The 22,706-nt window shown below is 30.1% G+C and overlaps 1 protein-coding gene across 1 annotated transcript; it reads left to right on the forward strand.

Annotated features, from left to right (window-relative positions):
• Window positions 1-11,785: 11,785 nt before the first annotated feature.
• On the forward strand, window positions 11,786-13,286 carry LOC130987544 (NAC domain-containing protein 87-like). Its single transcript, XM_057911100.1, has 3 exons — window positions 11,786-12,260; window positions 12,345-12,631; window positions 12,712-13,286. The coding sequence occupies exons 1-3, from the start codon at window positions 12,056-12,058 to the stop codon at window positions 13,048-13,050; spliced, it is 831 nt and encodes a 276-aa protein (XP_057767083.1). The 5' UTR covers window positions 11,786-12,055; the 3' UTR covers window positions 13,051-13,286.
• Window positions 13,287-22,706: the final 9,420 nt, after the last annotated feature.

Below are 22,706 nucleotides of genomic sequence, written 5' to 3' on the forward strand. Positions count from 1 at the left end.
GCCTCTTGGTGCATTCAACCATCAAGGTGATGCATCACTGTAAATCTTAACGATCCAAATACTAAAAAATGGTTCTCACGTTTACATTTTAAAAAATAATTTTCATTGAGACCTCCAAGTACAAAACACATTTAGAGGTTCTTATACTTTTGTTTTTGTTTCATTGAATTCTTGTACAAATTATTTCGTTTAAATATATTCTTGTACCTTTGTCTTTAGTTTCATTGAGTCCTTATTTAACATATGTAATAAGTCACTTAACTTTTTCGTTATCTAAATAATAATATACTAATTCTTAATCAAATTCCACATCATTATATATATATATATATAGTTGTAAATTGAAGCCAAAAAGAAAATACTATAGTTTAAAGAATATATGTAATAGTTTAGTAAGTAGTGCATGATAACATAAGGAGAAAATTGATTTTTGTGTGCACTGGTAATTCAGAGATCGAAATCGTGAAAAAGAAATCATCGAAAATTTACAAAGGCACAACCATATGCAATAATGCTTACCCATTTTGTCGGGCCTAACTAGGTGTTACTGTGTATCACTTCCTCCTCACACTCTCAGTCCCTTGTATTTTTTTTATTTTTGATAAATTAACAGTATTAAATAAATAAATTTAAAGGTCGTGCCACAAAAGACTCAAACCCAAAACATTTGGCCTTAGACATTAACCCATTACCGCTTGGTCAACACACGCACACAATCCCTTGTATTTCTGGTGTTAAATATGAGATTTGTCTATTTAAATATCCAAAAATCAGCAGTAGAATTAATTTTCTTTTTTCTTTTCATGAAAAAATATTTGTCCAATTATATTTACAACTAGGATATGATGTGGAATATTATTACAGAAGATACAATTTAGGTAACAAAGAAATTAGCGGACTTATGAAATAAGTTAAATAAGGATCCAATGAATTAAAATGATATATTTCGTGAGAATGGGAATTGATATAAATAAATCAATAAAATTTATGAATAAATTTTTTATAATGCACAAATAACTATTCAAACTTTAGTTCGAATTCACATTTTCTAGTTGACCATAGTTGACTTTTACATATAATTTGAGTCGCAATAAATATAAATGCCTACATTATGTTATAAATTAGAGAGAAGAAGAGAGAATAACATAGAAAATAAATATGCAAGAGTGAAGACTAAAAGCCTCTATTTAATTATAGGGAGATATAGAGCTAGAGTTTAGAATTTAGTCTTCATCTAAATTGATGTGAGTGGAGTTTGGATCTCATTGTTGTTATGAGTAGGGTTTGTGGACATTACTGCTATAAATGAAAGTGGAAATGATATTATGGACGGATTAAAATGACAAAAGTTAAAATAATATTATGAATGGATGGAGTATTTATAATACATAATATGCCATATATTTACAACACATAATATGCCTTGTGGCTAATTTTGGACCCATTGCCCTTAAAATTCAAACTTGAATAACTCCTTAATAAATATCCCAATTATTCTTTTGTCAAAACCTATAATTAAATATTTCGAAAGCTCCGACACCCTACGAAATTTTAGGTAGGTAATGCCGTGCTATAGTCACCTACAATATTTTTCTTTAGAGTGTTGAATTTTGTGCGCCAAATTGACTTAGCAATGAAGACATATTCATAGCTAGAGTCTGCACAATGAATTGAATGATCCAAACAAAATTATAATTAATCAAAATATTAAAACATGAAAACCAGCTTAGATTGCATCATCCGGTAGAATTACAAATTCAATTAGTTGATAATTAATGTATAATAACTCCTAAACAAGTTTCTAAACATCATAGAAATCCGTTAGGTAGAGATAATAATGATCAATCAGAAGAAGACAACTTAAGATTAGCTAGCATGATAATCTTAATCTATATATATGATTGATTATATTAAGTAATATATTAGTATACATTTTAAATGGCAGGTCAGGGCCCGTTGAGTTTGTTAAATATCTTTAATACTGCTGTAAATAATATTGAATTACATATATTTAATTAGTTGTAATGCACGGTATGAATTTTTAAACATATTAACATTGCACAAAGTTTAAAAGGGTACCAATTTCTGTAGATAACATGAATAACGATAAACATTTCGAACAAGACCTAAAAAACAAAACCAAAAAGTTTGAAATATATATAGCTCTAAATGATTTCAGATTGGTCCCAAAAAATGCTAGAATTCGGTAAAAAGAATAATAATTTTCTCTTTAATAGTACCCTGGCCTCCATGTCAAGTTATATTCAATACCCATTTTTTGCCATTTAACTATTAGTACTACATATATTGATACTGTTATTATTATTTTTATTTTATTTCTATTACTAGTAAAAAAAATTCTTTCACTACAAATTAACTACTGTCACGTTTGTTCCCCAGAATTGTGTGTTTGCACCACGGGGCATCGAGCGTGCTCTCTATTGCATTTTGATTATTTGGAATTTTTTTGGATTATCTAAACTGGAACTCATCGTACAAATCTACCAAACACTATTATCCAAATAACAAAAAAATAGTGGAAACACAGTCCCACGCCTCAAATATATATCATGGAGTATTTTTGTAAATTTCAAAATATTTGGTATATTTTCGTAATTTATCGTCAAATTAATTTTAACCTTCTTTTACGAGACTCCTTCACGAAATATGGAGACATGCAAAAGACAATAAAAAAAAAGTTTATATTCTTCGGTAATGATCTGCCCAAAATCCAAATACCACTGGACGAGGCATTTACTTTTTATGATTACATTGGAGTATTTTTAATTATCTTTATTTATTATTAGGATATCTTTAGTCTCACTCTTGCAATTGGATATGAATCAAATAAAATTAGCTTAAATGATTAAAATTATCAAAGATTCATGGGAAAGTTCCAATCCATTAATAAACAAGAAATTAATTTTGCTATTTTTATCTATCAAGCCGAATCATTTGAAGTAATAAAGCATAAGTTGATTACTAGACGTAAAAAAAAATCTACGTAAACATGACGAACTCGAGTAACATATTAATTAAGAAGTTTTTTTCAAAAATTTCAATGATTTCGAGCTCGAACATTATGTATATGAACATCTAACGAGTCGAGCTCGAGCTCAAGTTTAAATTCGACATTATCAAGTATCATACGAGCAAGATCAAGCTCAGTAAGTGGGTGACAAGCCGAGCTCGAACAACAAGATAAAAGTTTGAATCGAATTCGAGCCGAATCCAAACATTCAAATATTTAAATGAAGCGAGTTCGAGCTTTGCTAGTATTCTGCTCGGCTCAACTCGTTTTATAGTCTTGCTTAAAATTTTGATTTGATTAATTTCATAAAACTTACCAATGAAAAAAGTAAGACTATAAGAGTGTAAAGATCAGGTAAAATAACACAATTTAGTGTGGCAAAGAACAGAAAAGAGAGTCCCATATTAATTAACCCTAATCAAGATCTAGAAAAAATTATATGATGTGTTCGGAATCAGACAACCAAGTGACAACATTGTCCCCCGTCCTATGTTTTTGGTGCCAAATCTTGATTATTGTAACCCCTAAAAGATAATTTCCATTAAACAAATATTACTTTAACCAAAAAGATTAGAAAGATGACAATAATTCTATGGTTCTGACAGAGAGCTGATTCTGCACTCTTATATTAAAGTGATTAAATTACGCATTCTTCTATTTACTAATGCTGAGACACCATATGAAAGCTGGAGAGATTTATGTCTGCAAATAAACTAAATTTTCTTGGAGATAATGTTTTTATTAAAAATAAAAATAAAAATTGTTTGATTGGATTTGTCATCTTCATCACTTGGCCAATGGGTTTAAGCCACCAAGACTGACTTCTAATCACGGATTTCAATATTTTTATATACTGATTTGTATAGGTAGATCTTTACAATTATTAGACTCCAAATAAAAATATTAATTAAAGTTAGGTGTGGCCATCGTTGGGATATTTTGATACTATATTAATTACCTGACATTTGACTTTAACCCCGCGAAAAAAACGAGATACGTGAATCATCCAATTTTTTAGCAATAAATAATGAAACAGAAAAAAATATTCTAATCAATAACTATTAATTTCCCACTCATAAAAAAGTTATGTAAGATGCTCTTCTGGATCAAAATGTGTGAGAGAAAAGATGGGTGATACTTTTTGAACACAAAATTAGTGTTTCTATAAAAACAATAATTTACGTAAGTTTAAATAACAATCCGTATATATATTACAAGAAGAAGCTTATTTAAATATTTAATTAATTTATTCATTATTAATTATTACTCTCACGAAAGATAGCATTTTCAGTTTTTCACTTAATATTTATTTGTATTTATGTATGTCCATTTAAAGTTTATGCTTCTTTCAAGTTGTTCTATTATATGGAGTATAAGAAAAAAATAAAAAATATTCGTGAATAACGTCTACGAAATCAGTGTACACACAAAGATTAAATAAATAACAGGAAATCATGGATTCATGTAAACACGTGGCGAGAGATTTAGAGGGTCTAGATTTGAAGTTTAGTAGTAAGAACTAATTAATTAAAATCTATACTATATTAAAACATCAATTTTCAATTAGAAATTGATTTCAAATCAATTCCAATGGCAATTTTGTGATTTCTTCCAAAAATAATGACTTATTGTATATATTCAAAAATTAAGTAACTAACTCAATTAAAATTGCATAACCCATAATTTTTTAAAAAATGCACACCCCACGTTTAAAAAGAAAAATTGCATAACCCACGTTTATAATTCCATAATGAATTATATGTTTATATGTGTATATATACACAATTTATAAGGCATTGGTTATAAATAATTTATAAATTTATATTTATATAATAATTTATAATATATTAAGAAGATAATTTTCAATTTCAAATTGATTTCAAAATTAATAAGTGACAATTTTGTAGTTATAAAAAATTGAAGTTTTATTTGTACAATATAATTTTTTCTTTGTGTTCTTATTTTTTAATATTATTTCTTTCTAAAATTGTGAAATTTAAATTATTTATAAAATATATCAAATTAAATATCATTATAAGAGCATTCTATACTATATTAAAACATCAGTTTTCAATTAGAAATTGATTTCAAATCAATTTCAATGGCAATTTTGTGATTTCTTCCAAAAATAATGACTTATTGTATATATTCAAAAATTAAGTAACTAACTCAATTAAAATTGCATAACCCATAATTTTTTAAAAAATGCACACCCCACGTTTAAAAAGAAAAATTGCATAACCCACGTTTATAATTCCATAATGAATTATATGTTTATATGTGTATATATACACAATTTATAAGGCATTGGTTATAAATAATTTATAAATTTATATTTATATAATAATTTATAATATATTAAGAAGATAATTTTCAATTTCAAATTGATTTCAAAATTAATAAGTGACAATTTTGTAGTTATAAAAAATTGAAGTTTTATTTGTACAATATAATTTTTTCTTTGTGTTCTTATTTTTTAATATTATTTCTTTCTAAAATTGTGAAATTTAAATTATTTATAAAATATATCAAATTAAATATCATTATAAGAGCATTCATTTGATATATTTTATGTAAATATTTGATTTAAAATGGGGAGTTATATTTATTTAAAGATTAATGATTTTTAAAAATTCTCTCTCATCTCCCCTCTTTGTTTGAATAAATCAATTTTTTCTATTTTATTCTTTTTACTTATTATTTATGCCTTTTCACAATATCAATTTTTATTATTGTGATTTTTTTCTTTGTTTTTTTATTTTTTTAATATTCAACTCAAATATATTAAGTGAAAATTAATTTTTTTCTTATATTTAATTGAGCTGGTATCAATTTATATATATAAAAATATTTTCCGTGCATTGCACGGGGTGCAAATGCTAGTTTAAAATAATTTAGAATTTATTCTAAAAGATAAGTGTTTTAGTGGTGCCCATTTTCCACGTATTATGGAACCTGTGGACTAAACATTATGTGGCTCACTTTTTAAACTGTAAAAAATAGCAGTTAGAGAAAAGTATACAACAAAATCAATAGTCCATGACTAACCAACACATCGCAATTGCATATACTAGAACAGTATCCACTATATATCCAGCATACACCAAGTTTTGGAAGTGTTACAAAAATTAATAAATACGTACAAAAATGGTTTATTTTATCACGTCTCTTACTTTGGAACATATATCATAATTTGTGGGGTTTTTTTAGAATCATTCACCTCAACCCCACCACCCAAAGTTCAATTTGAATTTTAAGCAATTTTAATTATGCACGTATATATAACACCTTGATATGTATGTTTTTGAAAATTCGATTTCTTTTTTAAAAAAATATATATTTATATAATGTGAGTCTATAATAATATATAGTAAAAAAACATACACTAAACATAGAGACGTTGAAACTGAAGAAGAGCGAAGAAAATAAGTAAAAGATGATGATACATGTGAGTCTAATACTATTTTCCCCTTTTAGAAGTATTTGAATACCCCCTAAAAAAAAACCCTTTAGATATATAATCAATAATTACTAAACTACAGTCCTCCTCGATGGGACACTAAACGGTACGAACTCATATTTACAAACAGTGAGGTCAATGGTTCAAACTCCACCGCTCTTCCTCCCCAAAGTCAAAAATAAAATAAAATAATAATTACTAAACTACGTATCAAAATTTTATAGAATTTAAGACCATGTCTATAGTTATCTCAACGAAGAACTTAAACGAATTTCTCTTGTGTTCGCTTAGCATATTATCCGCATGTGGTCGATTACTTGCAACTTGCAAGTAATGAATTGGGAATTTGAGTCTTCAAGAATCAAGATAGCAACCCTCAAAGGAAAAATTAATAAGAAAAAAAAAACAAAAATCATAAAGATGGAAGAATAGATGATGGAATCTTTCTTCAAATAATACATGATTATTTCATTTCAGTGGTCCTGTGACAAGAGAGCTTTTATTTTATTTTCTCTTTTTTGGTGGGAGAAGAGTGTGCAATAAAAACAAGTTTGGCAAAATTCATGTGGGGGACCATTTTTTGGTGCAATGAACTTATTCCTAGCTATCTATCTCTTTATTCATTAATATATATTTTTCTCATTTAATTTCTCCAACTAGATAATCCATTTTCACCATTTCCATTTCCACTACAACAAAAGAGATGAAGCACAATTGAGATATCCTAATTTTAAATAAACTCCTTCTAACTCTACCCCAATCCAAATTGTAGCCTAAATTATGTATGCATGTGATGTTCATATTTGTTAATATTATCTATGCCAATGATGAAATTTAAATCTTTCACAATTTCACACACTTAGGCCCAACACAATTAAAGTAAAATTAAACTAACATTGGACTTGTTAATTTAACGTGTGCTAGTTGTGTCATGTCCCTATATTAAAAAGAGATAATTGCATATTAAGTCACAATTTTTGGGCATTGTTGATGTAAATGCAACTTAAATTTGATCTGTTGCAATTAAGACACAACTTTATAATTTTCTAACAAATCAAATCTTTTTTTTTATAAAGTTGATATTTAGATAATCGTTCGAAGTTGAAACTCAAAATTGATTGAATTTTTTTTTTAAAATTCATTATCTGGATTGTCCTCCCGTATGATCAATTTTGTGGTCAGACGTCCAAAATTGCAATTTGATATATCGGAAATCTCTATCTCCATAACAAAGACTCTCAACTCAATTAATCAATCGTCACATGCCCAACAACAAAATCATAATACAGGTGGATCACCCCGACAATATATAAGTTTCGAAATATATCAATCAAATTTTAAGTTTGGACCGTACTAATAACTATAGCTAAAGATTGAGATTTTGTATGCAATTATTTCTATTACAAATATCAAATTAGGGGGTTAGTTGTGTGCATGTTTTTGCATCAGATTTTTAAAGTTCATTTTTAATATTGCTGAAATATAAAATAAATAAATGAATAGTGAGATCTAAATCACTTGCATGCATCTATATGTTCTAAAACGTATTATTGTGCTGCAAATTATGTGGATTGATACATCTTGTGATTACGATGCAAATTATGTGGATTAATACATCTTGTGATTACGATATCGATAATTTTAGAATATAAAACCATCGTAAAGTGTACACTTCCTTCAAATGGAATGTGTTGCATAGTGTATGATAGTCCTTTTCACAAAAAAGTTTTAAAATCATGATAAATAATATAATAATCTAAGTACGTCTACTCCAACTTAAAATATTATTTCGCCATGTTTTTTATATTATTAATAATTCATTAGAATAATCGTCCATATAGGCTAAACAGGACTTAAAAGGTGTTATAGGCATGCGATGTTGTCAAAAATAAAATGAAATTGGGTTTCGAGATCATGCTTCAGTATTTATTTTATGTTGGTGTTATGAATGGATAAAGAGTTATTGGGCTTATATCATAAATATCTCTACTTATTAGCCGAAAAGATTTGATGAGACAAGCCCAATTATATGCATTGTTCATATTAGGGATTTAGTACATTAGTCAGCACTATAAATAGTCAATAATGTTATTTATCATTTTAAATATTTGCAGAAATGTTAAATCTTAAGAATTATAAATCATAAAATAATTTTACTTTTTGAATTTTACAAATTAAAGGTGAAAGTATGTGAATAGCCCAGTATTCTCTGTGGGCCGGGCTTAGATCAAAACTTTTGTAGAGAAATAGAAAGAAGTTTGTACATATGAGAATTCAATATAATGTAATAGTAGGCGAGAGTTGGTAACGGGGCTTTATCAATACCATGAAGAGAATAAACCATTTAAAAAATAAAACTATGTTCTAGAAGGTCCAAGAAAATAAAACAAAGGGAGGAATTAAATTCAATGATAAAGATTTATCACATAGTCAAGAAAAAGAATTCACATGTGGATAAAAGTGAGATAAAAAAGGTGATACATCATAGTATATACAAGTATATTTAATTTGGCGGTTAAACAGTTGGGGAGCAGTTATAGCTAGTAAGGAACTGGGAGTAAAAAATGCGTAATTTATTTTTCTACTCCTACCTAACTTAAGAAGAAAAATCAATAAATTTGACTCACTGCGGTAATTTTGAAAAGTTTTCACTTTCAAGACTTGTCATTTTGCTACTTCATCTATAAAAATCTGCCCTTAAAATCTAGGGTTAGTTATATAATTAATTTAAATGATCTTAACTATGGTTCGAGCTTTAAAGAATGGAAAAAAGTTAATTGACTTTTCATCAAAGTTTCAAAGATAATATGATAATTAATTTTTGGTACCAAAAGATTGTGCATTGATTCGTTTAATATAATATCATGTACTATAATTTTATGGAATAATCGATCGATATGCTCAACGTATGATAATATTCTCAAAATTATAGCCATTCCTTTGTATTTTCTAATTTTGCATTTCAATTTCAATAATTTCTTATAATACAATGGACTATTGTTTTATTTTACGATTCAATCCATCAATGTGATAAACATATGTCATTATTATCACAATTGTAGTCATTTCTTTTTATTTTCTATTTTTTTATTTGGATTTTATGTCTTCTATTTTTTTATGATTATACATTTAATTTATAGAATTTCTTTGTTATAGAATTAGTGTGACTATATATATATAGGGGTGTGTTAGAATAAAAACACATTTTTTTGTATAAATTATAAACGAATTAAAATATATGAATTCTATGTAGAACACGTATGAATTGACTGTGTAACTGTATGAATTGCTACCTTTGGGATTCGAACTCAGAACCTGAATTCATTCAACAAGGTGATGAATCAACCGTAAAATCTTGATGATCTAAGGGCTGAAAATTGTTCATATTTTATACAAAAAAAAGTGATTTTATTCTAGTCCACCCCTATATATATACACTGGAGTATATATTTGGGTCGATTTGTGAATATAAAACTTACAGCTGGAGTTTAGTAGGAGGTGACGAGTGGTGAGGTCATGCGTGAGGCAGTTGATTTACTAGGAAAACGATGATTGAAGCTTAATCCTCAATTTGCTGTGCTTTTACAATTTCCTAAAGTCAAAACCTAGCTCAACTCATTTTTACATTTTATTTTTTAATTCGATTTATTAGATTTGTTTCAAAATACATATTTTATGAAGCATTTAATTCTATTATTTCTATATATATATATATATATATATATAGACACACACTACGTATAACTACTATACCAAATTAAGTGACGAGCTAGTTTGTACGAATGAAGGCGTCCAACTGCTATCTATCTCCATCCAAACATTTTTCTTTATATTTAGATCTTTGTCAACTAACTATTTTGTTTTGTTATGGTTTTTCCCCTTTTTTTTCAAGACTTTATAAAGTCAATGAGAAAAGGGAATGTGTTTCTTTTTTCCAACGAAATTGTTCATTTATATATCATCTAAACAGAAGTACTAATTAGCTCTTATACAACTATTTAATTTATTCATAATTAATGTACTATGTTTCAATAATATATAAATTATCAACTATATCAGTATATTAATTCTTAATTTGTTAGATCTTTCCAATTTGTTTATTGAAATCTATATACTTACTCTATCATTCTATATCTTAAATTTGACTATTTTTTTATTATTATAATACGATCAATGCATGTTTGGAAGGCCTTATAAGTCTGAAGAGTTAAATAATTAATTTGGAATTATCTATGCATTTTGTATCTCAAATTATTAATTAACAGGGTTTGATTTGAATAAAACCAAGGCCTTCTCTAATTTCCCTATTTCTCTTTGAAAAATAACTTTAACTCCCCCTTGAGATAAATAATTATTAATTATTTATCTTACTTTTATTATTAAGTCCATTTACAAACATGGATACTAAATAAGTGCTCAGCCAATTACCATGAGTTACTCTGTTCAGATGAAAATGGAATTTTAAAAAAACAAGGCTAGAAAGTATTTAACTTTTACTCCCACCATCCCAACAAAGATGAGGAGTATTCCTTGTCGAGTTGTCCCATAAAACATGAGTCATTTTATTTTGTTTTTTTTATTTATAAAAATTAGACAATTTAAAGCCCTAATTAACAAAATAAATTACACACCTTAATTAACAATCTTTGAAAAATCGTGTAAATATATAAATTATATTTAGGACACGTATGAATTTATTGTATAAATGTCTGAATTTCAAAAATTAATTTTAATTTTCTATTTAGTTCACATTGTCTGTGTATATTTATCCTCAAATTATACTTTTGGACAAAGTTTGCCTTTGATTTTTCTTTTTTCCTATTAGATTAGATTTCATATATTAATTACTTATATATATATTTTACATGCCATGTACACTTAAATATTAATGCATAACAAAAAAAAATAAAATTAATGCCGTTCATGTGAATGAATCATTGCATCTAAATTTCCGATTTATTTGATTAACGTGTTTATTGACCAAGACAAATTTGTGAAATAAGATTTTTCCAAGTAGACATAAATTTCCAAGTATTCTTAATTTCGTAAAACATGTATTAAAATGTTGACCGTTATGAGTTAAATCACATGTATTCATTTATTCAAAGCTCAGAGCATCAACAAATCCAGGCATTTTCCACAGTGTTCCGCGTTGGCGAAACGTGTATCGTTTCCCACACACCCCTCCCTTATCTTCTCATCATCAGCATGATGTCAGCATCGACTCAATTATTTAATTAATTAATTGATTTTGATAGTATTTGAATGATTCAAGAGTTTGTTAATTATTTAGTAGCTTAGATTCAAATATACTTAGAGCAGAATGCATTTATTTTGGAGACATAATTATTTAATTAATGGAAAAGGTATAAACGGGTTAGCAAATATAATTCCATTCCCACCTCTCTTTCTCTCTCAATTTCTTCCTTTCTCCCCAAGAAAGTTGAACCTCGCTCTTGTTCTATATAAGAAGCATCATCTATCCAGTTGTCCTCTTTCTCATTTGGTAGTTTTCATTTTCATTTTCCATTATTAGAAGAGATAGACGTAATATTAGAAGAGAGATGGAAGTAGGGTTTGCAGGTCCATCGATGAGCAAGGAAGAAGATGATGAGTTAGTAGTTGAGCTGCCTCCTGGGTTCAGATTCCATCCCACTGATGAAGAGATCATCATGCACTACCTCTTGCATAAGGTCCTCGACCGCCGCTTCGTCGCCAAGGCCATCGGAGAAGCCGATCTTAATAAGTGTGAACCATGGGATTTACCAAGTAATTTCTTCTCTCATCTTTTCTAAATTAATTAATGATGGATGAGTTGAGATACGTAGGTTGTAAGTAATTTGTGATTTATAGAGAAAGCTAAAATGGGAGAGAAAGAATGGTTCTTCTTCTGCCAGCGAGACCGGAAGTATCCGACCGGAATGAGGACGAACCGGGCGACGGAGTCGGGCTACTGGAAGGCGACCGGCAAAGACAAGGAGATTCACAGAGGCACAAACTCAAACTGCCTTGTGGGAATGAAGAAAACCCTCGTCTTCTACAAAGGAAGAGCCCCCAAAGGGGACAAGACCAATTGGGTTATGCATGAGTTTCGCCTCGAGGGCACCTTCTCCACCTACAACCTCTCTAGACCACCAAAGGTATTTTTATATTCATGTTTAATTTTAATTTTATTTTCATCTTCACATATATGATATGAATATGATATATATGTTGGTAGGAGGAGTTTGTGGTGTGCCGCGTGTTCCACAAGAACAGCGGCATCAGAAGAACCCCCGGGGTCGAGCTATCGAGGCTCGACCCCTTGCTGCCGATGCCGCCGTTGACGGACTACAATGATGAGAGGGTATTTTGGCCCCAAAATGCCCTTTATCTTCCAAAAATGGAGCACTTTTCGTCTGTGTCACAAGATACTGGGCTGAGCACCGAAAACGTGGCGAATCATGAGATAACTTCCAAGAATATGAATATGAATACGAATGCATTTGATGATGCTGAGCTTCAGGGTCTTGCTTTCAGCCCCAACATCTCAGATTTGGATACTCTGTGGAGCTACTGATGCCTTAAATTACTTCATTACCCTTTCCGCGCCCGTGTTTTAGTCATGCAAGAAGGGGCACAATCTCCGCTCTGTACATACTACTAATTTTAATGCTAGCTAGGAATTCATCTTAATTCCTTTTTATTTTGATTAATACTCTCCTATATATATAGGTACGTACGTAGCTTTGCTGATTATTATTGGCTAACAAATTGTGGGTTGTGTTTGCGTATCATCATTCAATTCTTTCATTTTCAGTATTGTCTCCATTGTCAATCATACATGTCTGCTTCTTTTCATGTTTCATTGCTTGGATCGGTCCACAAATTAAAGCATTTAATTTATTGGAACGTTAAACTATTTATATGCTTAGCTTCCCTCCAGTTTTTTGTGTTCATGAAGAAGACACTCAAAAGGTCGTAAATTATTTGGCGAGTTTGCAATATATTAGTCAACAATATTAATTGTATACAGCTGCCAGTGTTTTCAAGAAAAGTGGTTAGGCTTAATTTCCAACTCTGGACTTTCTAACATAAGTATTTATATAGATCCTTCACAATATAGAATATAGTATACTCCTATATCGTTATAAAGATGTCACAAGAGTTTTTTCACTATTAATTTCAGCCTAGAGTATTTTAATTAATTAATTAATGATCTAATTACTATGAGTTATTAATAATTTGAAAAATTGTTGTGTAAACATTTTTTAGGTCAAAATGTTTTGTGTATCTGCAATATTGTGATTGTGATCATCTCAAGAAAAAAATGTGACAATCTGATCGAGGGCACTAGAGTGGTGGGTGGGGCAGTTCCCCAAATTAAATTCAAGAATCTACTGCATATATAGTATGTACATATTGATTGAAAAAACAAAAGATTTTCCCATGCACCCTAAGTTAGTTCAACGTCCCCACAGTTCGATCTAGAGGTATATCTTTTGTGGGAGACAATAGACCTTTTTTTATAGACTTTTTTTTTTTGAAAGCTTTTTTATAGACTTTTAATTTCTTTATATTGTAAAATTTATATCTTCTTCGTTGAACGGAATAAATGTGCGTGTTATTCACTGAATATCTATTCATGCGCTCTCTTGATTTATTCGGTAAAATTATTGACTTATTCAGCTTCTCTGCTTCTCTCGAATATTTAGCTTCTTTATTGATCCATTCCCTATAACACACATATATATAAATATTTCTCGGGCATTGCACATGTCCAAGAGCTAGTATATATTTTAAATATAGATAATTTAATTAAAAAATTTATAATATAAATTAGATTGTTATAATAATTCATTGGTTGCAACTTGCAATAAAAGCATCAAGATGCAAATGAACTAAAAACTTGGAAATCAAGCCATCAAAGTAAGTTCCGCCCGAGATCGTGCTCACTGCTCACCTAGCTAATGTCAAATCATTCATATATATCTTCTAATTCTACTTTTATAGTATTTAATTTCCTATAATACAATTTATTATATGGCCCGTAATATATTAAACTCCAAATATAAATGCACATTCGGATAATTCCCTTGTCGTCTCCGATCTTCGCGAAAGGGTCTTGGTTATTAATTTACGGTAGAAAATTAATAATACTATTATTTATATAAATAAATTATGCATCTCAAATGGATATAGGCAAGTTAATGCTCAAACATGCCTCAAAAGATTAGATACTTGCTTAGAGTGTAATCATATTTATCTGTCCATCAGAAATTAAGGGTGATATTAATTAGTGTTATATCCAGGCTAGCTATCGGTAACATGCCATAACTTTATAATCAAACATTTTACAATTATTGGTCTCTCATATAACACATATGTCATGTGCCTGAATGCATACGTGATAGGACACTAGACTCGAAATTAATATATAAATCAAGAAATTAAATTAGTGAAAGTTTAAACACAAAAGTGAGGAAGGGGAAAAGTTTAGCTGTTGGAATATTCCGAGTGAGTTTCCTTTATGAATCTGCAACTCTATCCGCTTAGTTCTCCTACATTTATGCATGTACTCCACCACACTTGGACCACTGCTCTTGAAACTCTTTAATTTTAATTTGTAATATTATATTTAATTTGTCTTACCCTCTTGAAATTAATTAATTTGTTTATGGGAGAGAGAGAGAGAGAGATTGTATATATGTGTACATATAAAAATGGTTATTGTGACATAAGAGCTAGCTTGCTTGTTGAGTATTGAAAGCTAAGGCTACCTATGGTTCATGCTTGCACGTATGGTAACTATTACTTTGAAATTGATGCTTCATTCAACCAAAAACATTATCTTTGTAAATAGCATATCCTAATCAAGATTCCCAGTTTTTTGCATGGAAATATGGATCCAGATTTAATGAAGTAACTCCCACTCTAGCTCTCAATATTATGCATAAGATGTTCAATATATGAATGACGCTCTCTCTTTCTATCTCATGTATTTTAATTTGAGTGAAAATTAAAATGAGCTATGTATATTTGATGTCATAAGTTAACACAGATACTTACATGAGTGATATAATTTTGTACATAAGTAAAACGACTGTCTAGCCTATAAACATATATAACGCATCACCATTCAATAAAATTAATTAAGAGACTTGTTGTATAAAATTTGATTTACTTATTATATCCTTATTAGATTATTATATATTTTTATTAAGTGAAATAGTATATTATGATATATTATATCTATTTATTATTATAAAAGTGTATATATATTTTTATAAATTTTAATTGCACGTATAAATTTTTAAAGATAATTTAGTAACTTCAAGTTCACACAATTTTTTGTGTGATCGTATCGTCTATACGATGCAAACCACTCACATATTCATAATATTAATTAGAACTCTTCTTATGATATGATTTTTTCTATAATATATTAGTAATTAAAATTCAATCTGTTTATATGTTAATTTACAGTAGCTTCCTACTAGTCCATAAATGTTTGTATAATTGTGCTCCTACATGAATAGTGACGTCACCGAAGAGAAAAGCAGGACACGTAAGATTGATAGATGCAAAATAAGAATCTTCTATTCTAATTTTTGCTAAATGTTGGATGTGACCATTCATGGTGACTTGTAACTTAATTTGGATTTATGTGGTACCACATAATTTAGATACTTGTCATCAAATTGAACACCAACAACACTTGTTACAGTATCATATGTCTCTACAAATGACTTCCAGCCCAGAAATTATGAGTTGCTTGCTCAAAAAAAATCTTGCAATCCACAACATATACCTTTAAACTAAATTTTCTTAGATATTAATATGAAACCAATGCTTTTAAATACTCAATGATCATAATTAAGTAAAGAATCCTTTGTTTATTGATTAATTTTCATTACTTGAAAACATTATTTGCGGGTTTAATTAATTATGAGTAGAAAACAAGATGCATGCAATTAATGATTCAATTTATTTGTTTATTCCTCATTTATTTTTTATTGTTCACTAGAATTTGTTTATCTTTTGTCTTGCTTTGTTAGGTGGAAGAATTGAAAATTTAGATTAATTGTATTAGGGGAAATAAATTCTTGAGAAACTAGTAGATAGGTATTGTGTGTGAATTTACACATATACGCAATGACATGTCTCCATTAATCGTGTATTTATGAATAGGAGATAATGGATTTGTTATGTGTAATTAATCTAGAACCATCATAGATTTTTCTTTTATTCTTTTCTCAGTGGTCTTTTTTTGTGGATGAAATTTTTATGTATAGGAGTGAGAGTCATTGACATGGAAGATACTCTTAAATGAATTTTACTTAGCAATTCCCCTTCCTTACTTTGTTATATGTCGAACAAATTAAGGTATAGTTGTAGCAATTCAAAAATAACACTGGATGTTGCAGAATTAAAAAAAAATGATATAATTGAGGCATTAAATTTTACTTGGATATCAATGTTCTGTTACAAGAAGTGCTGGCATTTCTTGAGAAGAGAAATTTGGAATCTGTAGCATTTAGGCCTAATTAGTGCAAATGGAATTTCTTGGAATGTTGTCTTTTTTGGAAGTAGATTTTGGCGAGAGATTCTTAGTAAGTAGACACGAGTATATTGGAATCTGATGTGATAGATAGAAAATACCATAAAAAAGAAGGGCATGAATAGTTTTGTTTATTTATGGGGAAAGAATTGTTGGGAAGAAGAATATTTTCGTATTCTATGTTGTGTAATAATAATGCCAAAACTTTGTTATAAACAAACTAAGTTTTTACTTGATTCTTCGTGCATGGTCCCACTGATACTTCATAACAAGAAATACCGCACCAAATTATTGTTGTTTTCATAAGCTTTTGAGAAAATAAGATCCTAAACAATTCATCATAAATTGTGAAAATAAACTCCAACAGCATATAGGCTCCTTAAAAAATAAGTTCTTCAACTCCAACTATTATTTTTTTCATAATTTTATAGGCAAAAGGAGACCTTATATTGAAGACAACTTTGATCTAACTGATTTATGTGTGACTATCTGTGTTCTTGGAATATATTAGTTTTGAAAATCTTTGCCAGCATCTATTTAAAAGTTTTACTTTTACCAGATAGCACTGACTCAAACTGAGATCATATTTATAAAAAATAATTAATAAAAATGGCTGGTTTCTTTTCCTTTATTAGGAAATGTATTTACTATTATGTCATGTAGTGTTTCGCATGAGTTTTCTTACCAAACTGAGGAAGGATCTTGTTCTTCCTTAAACCATAATGTATCCATAAATACCAAACATTTTTATCATTTAACCACAGTTTGGAACTTAAGTAGTTAACAAAGATTCTACTTAACCACAGTAATAAAAAAGGCTAAAGTTGTGATATGGTGCAACTGGTTTCTAGGAAAGAGAAAATGATGAACACAGACATAGAGCAAACACCTTTGTTATCATTCACAACTTCATTGGCAAGTTCTCATGTATAAAGAAATCAAACATTATTGTAACAGATACCAATGGAGGATTTCTGAAGCATCACAGAAAAAATTTAGCTGTGCCATTTATGGACATATCAACAAAATTTACAGGAGAAGTTGATATCATCTCTGTACTACCTCTTATGCCAAGAGCCAAGAGGTACTATTCTTCGTCTTAACTCCTTACCAGAGGATAACAAACTGATCGAGAAAGGAACAAAAAAAAACTAAACTTATTGCTACTAACCTTTTAGATTGCAGTGTAATGCAACCTAATTGTAGGTTGATGCTTTCCCTATCTACTCCTACTGATACTTGATGATTTATTCACTAAGAATATTGAATAGAAGCTGTTGTCATAGAAAGGGAACATTTGCTGCTAACTTGTGTTTTTGGAAATGAAACATTCATCTGTTTTGAAGCAGAGTGCGAGCATTTGCCTTTCTCCTTATGCAATGCACACTTGCAGTCGCGATGATATGGTCTGCGCTCAATGTCTGTGTCACACATTGATAAGCTTCCTTCAAAGACACACTGGAGCATCATCTTTGTTGCTGCTGCTGTCGACATCTTTCTTTCTCTTCTCTCGTTCCCACGATTTCTATGTGTAGAATATTTCATGTTTGTTGATCATTTATATAGAGTAGAGGATCAGTGCTCTGTAGATTAAAACTATGGTGGGGAGTCTAGATTATAGAGAATACTTTGTTTGAGTGCTGTTGGGTGATATTCAAGAGCCCCTTTTTCAAACTAGAATTTTTACTATGAAAATTTGGACTTGGTTGGCTAAGGGTATTGAATAAGACAGGAGGAGCAATAAGGGAAAGAATCTGAAGAATAACAAGGCTTACATAAATATGGGTTTTGTTTTCTTCTGTTTGAACTCCTCTGCTCACAAAAATTCAATCTATTGTCACTGCATTGCAACGAAATACCAGCACTTGTACCAAACTAATCTATTCAAACATGCGAATTTGGCTTTGCGATTTTTACTAGTGATGATGTTAGTTAGCATAAGAAAGAGTAATATTATCTTCATCAGTCTCTAATTAGTAATAGTAGATTAGTTGTTTAGAGATTAGTCTCATAAATTTTGTGATTATGTGATGGAAGTTTCTTTTGTAACTGAAATTAATCTTTTGCCACATTGAACTGATTCTTTATTTCTTGTCATACTTACTAATTGAGATCACATTGTTTGCATGCTTAATGCCTTAGGGTATGTATGAAGACAAAATTGTGTTTTGAGTCAATTTAGTTACAAGTTTTGTCATAATCTCATGACAATGAAGAGAATTTTGATGTAAGTGATTTGTCACTATTTCAGAAACGACTATCTCTGTCCTTGGAATAGTCATTATGCCCAGATTCCATTGACTCTTTATCTCTAAACATATTCATCTTAATAACATACTGCTCAACCTCAGATATATTTGGCTAAAATTGGCAGATTTTTTCATATATTCCAGATTTGAACTTGTAAATTCTGTGAGGATGAAGTAGTGCAGTCCCTTCTTACTGAATATGCTCATTGAATTTAAAGTATATATAAACTTGTCGAATAACTTTACAGAGGAAGAGAAACAAATATATGAAACAAGTGAATGCTACAAAATCTGGATTAAGTTTCAAGAAGAAGATATATATCTGCATTTGGCTATCAAATTTAATGGCTCGATAGTTGATATACAGTTAGTTATTTTCATGCTCGTTTCATGGAATCACTATTTGTGGTAGTATGAGTTATAAGGTGTGAATGTGATATCCATTATGATGTATGAAGTCCCAATTTTGACAGAAATATTTCCTCAGTAGGCAACCACAAAGAATGGTTGAAGAAGATCTAAAACAGATGAGGAAACTGATACAACAACCGCTTCAACTAGTTTCTAGTTGAGCCTTTATGGATGAAACTAATGATTCATGAGCATAATGTGATACAGAAATGGAGCACTTGTTGTTGAGTTGTCTTCTCCGAAATGAAACATTCCTCTCCTGTAAACTGGAATGTGAGCATTTGTAGTTTACTGTATGCAGTGCACATTTGCAGTCGCGATGATATGGTCTGCGCTCAATATCTGTGTCAGACATTGATAAACTTACATCAAAGACACACCGTAGCATCAACTCAGCCATTCTCTTCTCGTTCTTCTCGTTGTAGTCAAAGCGGGAAAGAGGGTAAAGGCTTATATACAGCAAAAATGAGTATCCTATTCCTGGCATGGCTTGGACACAAGTAGGTTATTCGTAAAGTCCAAGACAAGTTTGGTATGCAACTACAAAACATCTTACATCTTTTACAATGGAAATCTCGGATTCCTAGCAATGGCGCCTCAAGGACCTTACCAAGGTGAAATGATGTGAGAGAAGAGATGCTATCATGCTAAAGATTTAAACCACAAAAAATAAAATTGCTTGTCTTCCTCTGTTGGAAGTATTTGGTGAGTTGTTTTATTGTTTGTGTCATGTAGTGTTTGGTATAAGTTTTCTTACAAAATTAACTAAGGAAGGAACTTGTTCACTATCTTGTCTTATATTGGTATCTTCACTAATGATACGATTTCTAACAAGATATGCTACGGCAAACTACTTAATTCTTCTAATCAATCATCCCTTCAACTTTTATGTTTTGTTAGAAATTTTCGTATTAAAAGGGATTTTGGGTTGGATCATTTAAGACGTTGAAGGCTGGTTTTTCTCTTCTTGGACGAAGCAACATGAAAATATAAAGATTTGACACTTAGTGTGAACTTCCCTTGAAATATGAGGCCAAATAATTCGGATTCTACTACTATGTTGATTCAAGACAAACACAAAGTCCAACCAAGACCCTCAATTCATGTCTTTATATACCCTTCTTAGCATTTTTAATCTCTCTCTCTCTCTCTCTCTCGTCAAAGAATCTAAAGGATAAACAAGGCTTAGATTATTTTTTGTTTTCTTTTGTTTGAACCCCTCAGTGAAGTTTAATTTGTATTCATTGCATTGTGATTAAGATTCTTCTGGTGTTTAACGAAGTACTAAGTCTTGTACCAAACTAAGTTCCTTGTTCTTTTTGGTCGATTATTCAAATGTGCGGATTTGGTTTTCTGGTTTTTACTATAGATGATGTTCAGGAAGAGTTTCCAATTAGTAATAACAGATTAGTTATTTATAGATTACTCAAATATATATTTGATCTTGTAGAAACTCGGGTTTAAAATTTGTATATTTAGGATCATGAATTGTGTGATTTTGCTTTGGATGAAGAGAACATTGATCTGAGAGACACATACTTTTTTAGACACCTCTAACTGTCTCTATTCTTGAAATACTAACAAGATTTTAAATCCTCTATTGTAACTTAAATTTGTCTTTTGCCACTTTGAACTGATCCTTCCTTATATGATACCAGATGTGAGGTGAAAAAATGGTTGTGTTTTTATCAGACAAACACTAATGGACTGAATAACTCAGTGCCTTTTAATATAGGGCTCTTAAAACATATTTCATCTATCAAAGACTGCATCATCATCATCTCTCTCTCTCTCTCTCTCTCTCACTATAATCTGTTTTGGAATTGTTTTCACTCTAAAGTTAGGATGGGATGTTGGAGTTTTGCATTGGATGATCCAGAAATGGAATCTTTCCCCAACTTTGTCACTATGCTATGGAAAGACAGAAAAAGAGCCTTGATATATGAGTGTCATATCAGTTAGTTTAAAACTAAATTAACAACAATTTAAACTTGAGTTTGTCCTTTTTATCCCCAGTAGTTTGGTCAAATTTGCACCATAAAAAAGTGTGTTTTATAGCATCAAACTGACTCGTGATTCCTTGAAAACTCCATCAAGTAGTTAAAGTTATTTTCTACTTCCTTCTGCTGTATTAGTCAGCATTTAGCTTTCAAAATGGTAGCTATTCTACAAATTTTATGCTGGATTAAGCTATGACTTTGTAACATTAATTTGAGTAACTTCTTCTTCTTCTTCTTCTTCTTCTTGTGTGTGTGAGTTTTTTTGTCTCCTCTCTCTCTCTCTCTCTCAGAGTCGTAGAGACTAGTATACATCGACTGATCACAATGCAGAAAAGATGTGCATTGTACAGCACAAGAATGAAGGGTGGAGCAGTTTGGAAGGATGCTATAAAAATTCAAATGATGATGAAAATTGAATGTGACAGTCAATAGAATGTACAGTTTTCGGAACTAATCTACCTATTTACCTCGACTATGGTTGAATTACCAAAGACACGAGCTCTAGCTACCCGACCTCTCACTGCGCCCTGCAGAAACTATGCCCTCGTTGAATCATGAACATAACAAGATTGAGAAGAGATTACAGTATGTGATATGGAAATTGAAGATTTGCTCCCAAATTCTCTCTTTGGAAATGCCACATTCCTCTGTTTTGAAGAAGAGTGGGAACATTTGCCTTTCTCTTTATGCAATGCGCACTTGCAGTCGCGGTGATATGGTCTGCGCTCAATATCTGTGTCACACATTGACAGGCTTCCTTCAAACACACACCGGAACATCATCTCTGCTGCTGCACTCGACATCTTTCTTCTCTTCTCCTCTCTTGTTTCCAAGATTCCTAATGTCGTTTCAAGTGTGTTTATAGGGATTTGCAAAAGAGTTAGTTGAAATGCTGCATGTTTCTTCAAGGGTTTATATAGGAGAAGATACATAGCTATTGATTAGAACTATGGTGGTATGGTAAGAGTAGCCTAGTTTGTAGAATATTTCTTTGTAAATTTCAAGAGAGGTTTGG

This window comes from Salvia miltiorrhiza, chromosome 6 (assembly GCF_028751815.1).
Source record: "Salvia miltiorrhiza cultivar Shanhuang (shh) chromosome 6, IMPLAD_Smil_shh, whole genome shotgun sequence".
Taxonomy (NCBI): domain Eukaryota; kingdom Viridiplantae; phylum Streptophyta; class Magnoliopsida; order Lamiales; family Lamiaceae; genus Salvia; species Salvia miltiorrhiza.